General features: G+C 40.9%; 1 protein-coding gene across 1 annotated transcript in view; it reads left to right on the forward strand.

Annotated features, from left to right (window-relative positions):
* The window catches only part of LOC133623469 (E3 ubiquitin-protein ligase TRIM35-like), a 40959-nt gene that overhangs the window by 11129 nt on the left and 17662 nt on the right, over nucleotides 1-12168 (forward strand). Inside the window, exon 2 of the mRNA XM_061986676.1 lies at nucleotides 5074-5169. Within this exon, the coding sequence (XP_061842660.1) occupies nucleotides 5074-5169 (96 nt within the window). The remainder of the gene's footprint in view (nucleotides 1-5073; nucleotides 5170-12168) is intronic.

Consider the following 12168-nt stretch of genomic DNA (forward strand, 5'->3'; position numbering starts at 1 on the left):
ATTGTATTATACATCAGGAAGTGTAGTGTAAGACAGTGTTAAAAATAAAACCATCAAAAGCAATCTGCTTTTGGTATAAAGTTAAGTTAGGTTAAATGAAAGCATTATTGTTATTAATTATTAATGAAATTATTATTATTATTTATCTTATGGTATATCAAAAATAATATTGAGCAAAATGTAATTGAAATATTGTCGATGTGGCCCTCCAGCAGTGCTCGGGTTGCTAATGCGGCCCCCGGTAAAAATTAATTGCCCACCCCTGCTATAGAGCGTACCTTATTATAAGTTGCACCCACCCTGACTATAGAGCGTACCTTATAAGTTGCACCCACCCTGACCATAGAGCGTACTTTATTAGTCGCACCCACTCCGGAGTGTTGTCAGCAGGTGTTATGACATTCCAAAAGGTGAAAGCGAAAAGACAATAAAGAAAGAAAATACATAGGAATGTACGACCGGCGCCATCTTTGATGACATCCAAAATCATTGCTAATTACATACCTGCCAACTACTCCGGTTTTCCCGTAATTAGTACGGTTTTCATCAACCTATTCCGGGTTACGGTTGCAGTGATAAAAAATACGGTTTTCATTAATTTAAAAAAAATATTTTTTTTAAAATGCGCGAGGCTATTTATAGCACCGCTGCCAAGCACGAGGCACCAGTTGCCATTGTTTCCAAACGAGCGAACGATCATGGAATCAGCCGGAGAAAAATGGCAAACGAGTCTTAAACCGAAAAGAAAACTGCAGTCATTCCGTGAAGAATATTCAAAAGCCTATCCGGGAATAATTATCCGTTCCAAAAAGGGTGAAAACTACGCGAATTGCACCTTGTGCAGACAAGATTTTTCAATCGGACACGGAGGAATTAGCGATGTAAAAGACCACGTTGGGACAAAAAAACACAAGTCTAATGCCGTTGCTAGCGATACAAGTGGAAAACTTTCAACGTTTTTCGGATTTTAGCCACAAAAAGGTAATGACACCAATGTTATCTATTGGAATTGTTTAGTACTGTTAAAAGTGTTTATACTATTTATGCTTTCAAGTCCAAGTTGAAGAAATCTTGTTAAATGTTGACAGCATAACTACCAAAATACAGAAGTATGTCCTTAATATTTTTGCAGTGCTATTTCTGTTGAAAAGTTCAAATGATTACATTAGAGATGTGATGTGCCACTTTTCAAGTGTCTGATGGCTTAAATTAATTTTCATTAATTTTTCATATTTTGAATTCTTTTGAAAGGTTTACAAAAAAACTACATTTGAATTGTAATTCCATGCTATTGACAGGACTATTAATTTTAATGAAGTTAGCTTACCATGTTTACAGTATGATAATTGTGATAGAAATGTGAATTTTGGGCACAGAATATTTTATACAATTGAACAAGGCTGTAGATTATACAAGCTTGGATAGAAAGTTAATAATAAAAAGTTAATAATAACACCAATTTTTTTTAATGGAATTGTTTAGTACTGTTTTACCATTTGTTTACTGTAAAAAGTGTTTATACTGTTTATACTTTCAATTAACAAATTGAAGTCTTGTGAAAGGTTGACAGGATAACTGGCATTAACTGTCAAAATAATTTCAAACTATTGAAGTTAGCTTACAGAATAAACATGTCAATCAACCCATATGATTTTTGCTGTAATATTTTTGTTTTGAAAAGTCACTGTGACTGATAGAAAAGTGATGGTTTTAGCAACATTCTAACCTGTCTGAATGCTAATAATCATTTTGCGTCGGGGGGCGAAGCCTGAACCCCCCACCAGGACTTTGTCCTGGACCTACCGGGGCCTGCGGCCCCTGGACCCTGGCTACTAGGTTTTTCTGATTTCAAAAGTTGGCAGGTATGTAATTAGCATAAAACAAGGACCGGTTTTCAGATGGAATGGTGTTGGTTGGCTGGCAACTTCTTCCTCCCGGTCACCTTCCTTTGTTTTCACTTTATGGAAGTGCGCATGCAAGTGACATTGACATTGAAATGTGATCTATTCCAGCTGACTGTAAAATGTCATTTTTATCAGACTTCAGTGTAAATGTGCAAAGGCCCCAATGTGTCCGCAATGAGATCCCAATGTGGCCGCAATGAGATCCCAATGTGGCCGCAATGAGATCCCAATGTGTCCGCAATGAGACCCCAATGTGGCCGCAATGAGACCCCAACGTGTCCGCAATGAGATCCCAATGTGTCCGCAATGAGACCCCAACGTGGCCGCAATGAGATCCCAATGTGTCCGCAATGAGATCCCAATGTGTCCGCAATGAGATCCCAATGTGTCCGCAATGAGATCCCAATGTGTCCGCAATGAGACCCCAACGTGGCCGCAATGAGATCCCAATGTGTCCGCAATGAGATCCCAATGTGGCCGCAATGAGATCCCAATGTGGCCGCAATGAGATCCCAATGTGGCCGCAATGAGATCCCAATGTGGCCGCAATGAGACCCCAATGTGTCCGCAATGAGACCCCAACGTGTCCGCAATGAGATCCCAATGTGGCCGCAATGAGATCCCAATGTGTCCGCAATGAGACCCCAATGTGGCCGCAATGAGATCCCAATGTGTCCGCAATGAGATCCCAATGTGTCCGCAATGAGATCCCAATGTGTCCGCAATGAGATCCCAATGTGTCCGCAATGAGATCCCAATGTGTCCGCAATGAGACCCCAATGTGGCCGCAATGAGATCCCAATGTGGCCGCAATGAGACCCCAACGTGGCCGCAATGAGACCCCAACGTGGCCGCAATGAGATCCCAATGTGGCCGCAATGAGATCCCAATGTGTCCGCAATGAGACCCCAACGTGGCCGCAATGAGATCCCAATGTGTCCGCAATGAGACCCCAATGTGTCCGCAATGAGATCCCAATGTGTCCGCAATGAGACCCCAATGTGTCCGCAATGAGATCCCAATGTGTCCGCAATGAGATCCCAATGTGGCCGCAATGAGATCCCAATGTGGCCGCAATGAGATCCCAATGTGGCCGCAATGAGACCCCAATGTGTCCGCAATGAGACCCCAACGTGTCCGCAATGAGATCCCAATGTGGCCGCAATGAGATCCCAATGTGTCCGCAATGAGACCCCAATGTGGCCGCAATGAGATCCCAATGTGTCCGCAATGAGATCCCAATGTGTCCGCAATGAGATCCCAATGTGTCCGCAATGAGCCGCAATGAGATCCCAACGTGGCCGCAATGAGATCCCAATGTGGCTGCAATGAGATCCCAATGTGTCCGCAATGAGACCCCAACGTGGCCGCAATGAGATCCCAATGTGTCCGCAATGAGACCCCAATGTGTCCGCAATGAGATCCCAATGTGTCCGCAATGAGACCCCAATGTGTCCGCAATGAGATCCCAATGTGTCCGCAATGAGACCACAATGTGTCCGCAATGAGACCCCAATGTGTCCGCAATGAGATCCCAATGTGTCCGCAATGAGACCCCAATGTGTCCGCAATGAGATCCCAATGTGTCCGCAATGAGACCCCAATGTGTCCGCAATGAGATCCCAATGTGTCCGCAATGAGACCCCAATGTGTCCGCAATGAGATCCCAATGTGTCCGCAATGAGATCCCAATGTGGCCGCAATGAGATCCCAATGTGTCCGCAATGAGACCCCAATGTGTCCGCAATGAGATCCCAATGTGTCCGCAATGAGACCCCAATGTGTCCGCAATGAGATCCCAATGTGTCCGCAATGCATGCAAGTGACGTCGAGGCCACATTGAAATGTGATTTATTCCAACTGACTGTAAAATGTCATGTGGCCCCAATGAGAACCCAATGTGGCCTCGACGTCACTTGCATGCTCAGTTCAATAAAGTGAAAACAAAGGAAGTTGACCGGGAGGAAGTGGCTACTACTACAAAATAAAATACAATTGTCAACGCCTTAAAAATGAGTGTTTTATTACATTAAAGTAAAGTATGGATATATGTATAGTGTATATATTTGGGAGGGTTGTAATTTTTTAATGGCTGTTAAATAGACGTACATCTACACAAGCTTTATTTTGCATCTCACATGTAAACAAATACGCCACAGCGTCAATTCCGGTCCTTCAATCATCACAATTCCTTCTGAATCTAAATACATATTCATAGATTACATACAGTTTATTATTTGCGCAATATTTACAAGTGATGCACCGAAAATTAGCTCGCTTTAAATAGACTTTGCTCACCAAAACCGGATGTTGTGATGAAATATCCACTTCCGGGTCACATGCGGGTTTAGAATGAAGTCACATTTGAAAAGTTCAGATTCAGGACGACCTCCTGATGTGGCCTGAATCTGATGCCAAAGAAATTAGATTGGAAGCACTATGGAGCGTTTAGACTGGCAAAATAAATCAGATCTGTGTCACTTGAGGGCAAAATAATCCGATTTGGTTGGTTGTAGACATATTGGATTTTGTACATATGCTACCTATGAGCGGCAGGTGTACACATTGAAACATGAAACATTTTATTTAGGCTTATGTTTATTCACAAATTGAACCAAACAGTCCTCTGAACCGGAGGTCTTCGTCCTCTTGCTGATGTCGTCTTCTTCTGTATCGGGGTTGCTTCATCTAGCCTTTTCTCAACCTGGTTTTTCGTGAAAGAGTTACGGCCTTTTCTGGTGCTTTGGTGGACGTGGCTTTCCGGTCGAACGCCGTTGTTTGCAGCGTGCATTTCTTCTCCATGGTAAGGGTGAGTGCATAACACACTAAATGGCTGACTGAACAATATTGTGAATGTGTTTGGTTTAACGTGAAGGATTTCACTGGTCCACCGTGACCCGTCCGGAAATTTCATCGCATGGTTCAAAGTAGCGGCTTATTATCCGGAAATTACAGTAGCTAAAACTGAATATAGAAACATTTGTAATAAAATGTGCAGTTGATGTTATTGCCATTCCAGACTCTCTGCAGACCAAGGGGGGTCTTTTAGTTCCGCCGTGGTCACTGGTTTGGAACACAACCCAGCCAAAATGTGAAATGACTAAATTGTAGTGCTTGTTGGCTGTTTTTGTCCAGGACAGGAAGGAATGTAACAATCTTCTGCTTGTAGAGGCAGATGAGAGCGACCCTCAGAGGGGCCCGGGAGACACTGGAGAACCTAACCACGGTGAAAGGAAAGTTGGAGGACACGGCAACTCACATCATGGTACATCTTCAGCAATGACATGAGAAATCAAGTTCGAACAGAATGTGGGAAAATACAACTGGATCGGACGGCTGGGTGATACTGTGCATTTTGGTGTCCATTTGATACCAAATAAATACAGATACAATACTATTAGTAATGAAAATTTTCAATATTATTGAATGATCTTGTTTTGATCGTGATTATAATCCGACACAACAACAACGTACAGAAATGTGTGAAAATAAACATGAGAAATGAAAAATATTAATCAAATACTTGAAACACTACGTTATGACCTGATAATAGTCACACACAGTATTCAAAAAATATACCAAGGATTCATTTTAATTAATCGCATTTTAGAATTTGGATTACTCATGACTAATCACAGGTGATTATTTGTTTACGTAATTAAAATTTGATTTAAGGGGAATTGCACTTTTTTGGAGAATCGTTCGCAATCTTTACAAGGGACAAGAACACGTGCTTTTTGCTATTTTTTGCATTCTAAATTGTAATCAGCTCGTTTTAGGTAGCCAGCAATGTATAATAGAGGTCTTAGTCGCCTATTGCCAAGGCTGCCATGATTAAAAAAAACACGCTCGTTTGTTGCCGGAAGTAGGAAGTGCGCTATTATGGGCAATTAAATAAATGCGCCCAAAATACAGTAAACATTGTACATATTATCGTATTTTCCGGACCATAGAGCACACCGGGATATACAGGTAAAAGCCAGTAAATTAGAATATTTTGAAAAACTTGATTTATTTCAGTAATTGCATTCAAAAGGTGTAACTTGTACATTATATTTATTCATTGCACACAGACTGATGCATTCAAATGTTTATTTCATTTAATTTTGATGATTTGAAGTGGCAACAAATGAAAATCCAAAATTCCGTGTGTCACAAAATTAGAATATTGTGTAAGGCTAATACAAAAAAGGGATTTTTAGAAATGTTGGCCAACTGAAAAGTATGAAAATGAAAAATATGAGCATGTACAATACTCAATACTTGGTTGGAGCTCCTTTTGCCTCAATTACTGCGTTAATGCGGCGTGGCATGGAGTCGATGAGTTTCTGGCACTGCTCAGGTGTTATGAGAGCCCAGGTTTCCAAAGGAAATGCAAAATTTGCATGGTTGGGTGATGGTTTGGGGTGCCATGTCATCTGCTGGTGTCGGTCCACTCTGTTTCCTGAGATCCAGGGTCAACGCAGCCGTCTACCAGCAAGTTTTAGAGCACTTCATGCTTCCTGCTGCTGACCTGCTCTATGGAGATGGAGATTTCAAGTTCCAACAGGACTTGGCGCCTGCACACAGCGCAAAATCTACCCGTGCCTGGTTTACGGACCATGGTATTTCTGTTCTAAATTGGCCCGCCAACTCCCCTGACCTTAGCCCCATAGAAAATCTGTGGGGTATTGTGAAAAGGAAGATGCAGAATGCCAGACCCAAAAACGCAGAAGAGTTGAAGGCCACTATCAGAGCAACCTGGGCTCTCATAACACCTGAGCAGTGCCAGAAACTCATCGACTCCATGCCACGCCGCATTAACGCAGTAATTGAGGCAAAAGGAGCTCCAACCAAGTATTGAGTATTGTACATGCTCATATTTTTAATTTTCATACTTTTCAGTTGGCCAACATTTCTAAAAATCCTTTTTTGTATTAGCCTTAAGTAATATTCTAATTTTGTAACACACGGAATTTTGGATTTTCATTTGTTGCCACTTCAAATCATCAAAATTAAATGAAATAAACATTTGAATGCATCAGTCTGTGTGCAATGAATAAATATAATGTACAAGTTACACCTTTTGAATGCAATTACTGAAATAAATCAAGTTTTTCAAAATATTCTAATTTACTGGCTTTTACCTGTAAGTCATAGCCACTTAATTTTAGAAGAAACAATTTTTTTCCCATATATTTGCCGCACCGGACTATAAGCCGCATGTAAATGTTTATTTACATACCTTATTTGTCTGTAACAGGGCAGTAAAACGGCTGATCAAACAAAACAGAAGTCATGGTCATGGACCCACTAGCTGCGCAAGCTAGCTCTCCAATCAGCTAAACAGACTCAATAACTCCACGGTGACGTCTTGGTGAATTTGCTGAGGACTTTGTGAAAGTGAAACAATACAAAAATAATGCTGTTGTAAGTTAATAATACTAACACAGACACTTGTAAATGTGCTAGCATATTAGCTACTGCTAACGATGCTAGCTTCATTACATTACGATAGCGCGTACAAATATGCACAAAAACACTCCTACAGATATCACACATGGGATGGTCCAGTAAGAATAGATAGTTTTAGTTATATTGTAAAACTTACAAAAGTTGCTTGGAGTGATGAATGAAAATTCCATACGATCCATACAATAAAACACTTTCTAGGTGTATTTGCTTGCTGTTTTTTTAAATATAATTTTCTTATGGGACGGCGTGGCGCAGTGGGAGAATGGCCGTGTGCGACCCGAGGGTCCCTGGTTCAATCCCCACCTAGTACCAACCTCGTCATGTCCGTTGTGTCCTGAGCAAGACACTTCACCCTTGCTCCTGATGGCTGCTGGTTAGCGCCTTGCATGGCAGCTCCCTCCATCAGTGTGTGAATGTGTGTGTGAATGGGTAAATGTGGAAGTAGTGTCAAAGCGCTTTGAGTACCTTGAAGGTAGAAAAGCGCTATACAAATACAACCCATTTATCATTTATCATTATGGCTGTTATTAGAGAGAAATCCACAAATTAGCTGCACTGTTTTATAAGCCGCAGGGTTCAAAATGTAAGAAAAAAGTACCTGCTTCTAATCCATAGGTTATGGCAAATATGACCATGTCTGTTATACATTATATATAATGTGTGTGTGTGTGTGTGTGTGTGTGTTAATATGTATAAATATATGTATATATATATATGTATGTATATGTATATATATACACAGTGTTTCCCACAGGACAGGAATCTATTTGTGGTGGTGTGGTCGGGGGGCGGGGGGTGACGGCGGCAGCGGCGATGACCAAGAAGAACGCGGAGTTGGAATATAAGTACAACACTTTATGTACATATTTAGCTCATTAAAATTACCGACAGGAAGGCGAGAAACACTTTATTTCAACAGACTCTGGCGCCGTACCTGTCGTCAAAACTCCAAAGACCGACTGCACAGTTGCGCTAACAAAATAAGAGTCTCAGAAAGCTGGCGTGCACAAGCTAGCAAGCTACGGAGTTTGCCGACAATGTATTTCTTGTAAAGTGTATACAAAGAAGTATGGAAGCTGGACAAATAAGATGCCAAAAACCAACCACTTTCATGTGGTATTGGACAGAAAGGAGGACTTTTTTTCTCCTCCATTCGAAAATGCGGACGTTATCATCACCACTGTCTGATTCCTATCAATGCAAGTCATCACAATCAGGTAATACACCAACTTATATTCTTGTCTTCATGAAAGAAAGGAATCTATATGTGTTAAACATGCTTGTATTATTTTTAGACACCTTTAACTTGTTAACAATATTAACTATATGTGTTAAACATGCTTGTATTATCTTTAAACACCTTTAACTTGTTAACAATATTAACTATATGTGTTAAACATGCTTGTATTGTCATTAAACACCTTTAACTTGTTAACAATATTAACTATATGTATTAAACATACTTGTATTATTATTAAACACCTTTAATTTATTAACAATATGTGTTAAACATGCTTGTATTATCTTTAAACACCTTTAACTTGTTAACAATATTAACTATATGTATTAAACATACTTGTATTATCATTAAACACCTTTAATTTATTAACAGTATTAACTATATGTGTTAAACATGCTTGCATTATCATTAAACACCTTTAACTTGTTAACAAAAACATATATTTCATAAATAAGTAAATATGAATTATATATATGAATGAGGTAGATCCCCACGACTTGATCAATTGAAAAGTAGCTCGCCTGCAGAAAAAGTGTGAGCACCCCTGAGTTACACCCATCTGAACAGGTCAGCCACCTGTTTAAAGCCCGATCACAGTTGAAATCTTGAAATGAAGGGCCTTTAATGGCCAAAACATTAACCTGGACAACATTTTAACAGCTGGTTGGCTCAGATTTTATTCTTTTCATTGCATTCACATGCTGCAGTGGACAATTTAGCTTCATTATTAATGCAGTATCTGAAGCACCGTCTCCACGTGTGTTTATTGACAACAGGGTTATTACCTAGACACGTTAGCTCGTCGGTATGGTAACACGTGACAACAGCGGCGGTGTTAATGAAGCAGCGTCAGGCTGCTCACCGTGAGTGAAACACTCGGTGAAATCGCGGATTAACGTTAAATATATGACGAGCCGCGAGCGATGCAGCTATAACTTATCTACCTACAACCTATATTACACTCGTATTTTGATCCGGTCGGTCCGTTCTTTTACTCCGCCGTCTTCTTCTTCTTCTTCTGGCCCACCAGGTGAATTAAGTGCTATTGGCAGAGTTACAATGCATAGTAGGCTACCGCCACCTACTGCACCGGAGTTGTAACTACAAGGTACATTCACAGACAGAGTCCCATTGCTGTTATGAGCGGTCGAGCGAGTCAAAAGCCGAAAAATCCATTTGTGGCGGACGTAATTCTTTCGTGGCGGGCCGCCACAAATAAATGAATGTGTGGGAAACACTGATATATGTATGTGTGTATATATATATATATATATGTATGTATATATATATATATATATGTATATATACCGTATTTTTCTGACTATAAGTTGCAGTTTTTTTTCATAGTTTGGCCGGGGGTGCAACTTATATTCAGGAGCGACTTATGTGTGAAATGATGAACACATTAGCGTAAAATATCAAACAATATTATTGATGTCATTGACGTAAGAGACTAGACGTATAAGATTTCATGGGATTTAGCGATTAGGAGTGACAGATTGTATAGCATGTTCTATATGTTATAGTTATTTGAATGACTCTTACCATAATATGTTACGTTAACATACCAGTTGGTTATTTATGCCTCATATAACGTACACTTATTCAGCCTGTTGTTCACTATTCTTCATTTATTTAAAATTGCCTTTCAAATGTCTATTCTTGCTGTTGGCTTTTATCAAATACATTTCCCCAAAAAATGCGACTTATACTCCAGTGCGACTTATAAATGTTTTTTTCCTTCTTTATTATGCATTTTCGGCCGGTGCGACTTATACTCCGAAAAATACGGGGGGGGGGGGGGGGGGGGGGGGGGGGGTGTGTGTGTGTGTGTGTGTGTGTGTGTGTGTGTGTGTGTGTGTGTGTGTGTGTGTGTGTGTGTGTGTGTGTGTGTGTGTGTGTATTAGAGATGCGCGGTTTGCGGACACAACCGCGGAGTCCGTGGATTATCCGCGGTTCGGGCGGTTGAAATAAAATAAAATTAGATTTTATCCCCGGGTCGGGTCGGGTCGGGTCGGGTCGGGCGGTTGAAATAAAAAAAAATTAGATTTTAAATAGATTCAGGCGGGTGGCAGTTAAACCAATTGGTAAATATATATACATAGTTAAATGTTGTTACCCACATACGAAAAACGAGCAGGCACCTGCAGCATATGCCACAACAGAAGAAGAAAAGAAAAAAGAGATGGACACTTTTACGGAGCGGAGAAGGGACGCCTCGCCGGGGTCCGGGACCAAGGCCCCTTCCCCCGAGAGGGCCCCACCGGGAGCCGTAGCTGAGGTGATCCGCGAGAAGGGCCCGACGCACGTCCAGGGTCACCACCGCGCCCACCGCACGACACCCCGCCTCGTCCGCCTTCGCCGCGGCCGGCGTCACGCGCAGCAGGTAAGCAGCTTACCTGCCCGCCACCCCCGTGGCCGGGGGCTCGTAACAGGGGTCACTCCGCGCGCTCTGCCCGCGCAGCTTACCTGCGCTCATCAGACCCCAGAAAAGGTGTTGGTTGATATAGACAGCAGGACGGTGGCCATGGAAGTCGGAACCCGCTAAAGAGTGTGTAACAACCCACCTGCCGAATCAACTAGCCCTGAAAATGGATGGCGCTGGAGCGTCGGCCCCATACCCGGCCGTCGCCGGCAGCGAGAGCCGCGAGGGCTAGGCCGCGACGAGTAGGATGGCTCCACCCGGGCTCGCGCCCGAGGCTTCAGCGCGCACCGCGGGTGCGAGGGACATCGCACCTCCACGCGCTTGGAGGTGCGCTCAGCGCGGCTCCCAGATGATTGCTGCATTGGATCAGTCTCCTTTCTTTAACAGGCAAAAGCTTTATAACCTCACTAATGCCTTGCATCGTCTATATTAGATATATAACAACGGGCGGGTGCGGTGTTGATTAAATGTTAATTCGGGTGGATGCGGATGGTTGACGACTTTTATGATGCGGTTGCGGATGAAATAATTGCCTATCCGCGCATCTCTAGTGTGTATGTATATATGTATGTATGTATATATATACAGTATATGTATGTATATATATATATATGTATGTATATATATATGTATGTATATATATATGTATGTATATATATATATATATGTATGTATATATATATATATATATATATTTATGTATGTATATATATGTATGTATGTATATATATATATGTATGTATATATATATATGTATGTATATATATATATATGTATGTATATATATATATGTATGTATATATATATATATGTATGTATGTATATATATATATATATATGTATGTATATATATATATATTTATGTATGTATATATATGTATGTATGTATATGTATGTATGTATATATATATATATATATATATGTATGTATGTACCCCCAGAATGCAGCTGAGATAGGCTCCAGCGACCCCAAACAAGGGACAAGCGGTAGAAAATGGATGGATGGATATATATATATATATATATATATATATATATACATATATGTATATATTTGTGGAGTTGTGGCTTGTGCAGCCCTTTGAGACACTCGTGATTTAGGGCTATATAAGTAAACATTGATTGATATATATATATGTATATGT

This window comes from Nerophis lumbriciformis, linkage group LG26, assembly GCF_033978685.3.
Source record: "Nerophis lumbriciformis linkage group LG26, RoL_Nlum_v2.1, whole genome shotgun sequence".
NCBI lineage: Eukaryota > Metazoa > Chordata > Actinopteri > Syngnathiformes > Syngnathidae > Nerophis > Nerophis lumbriciformis.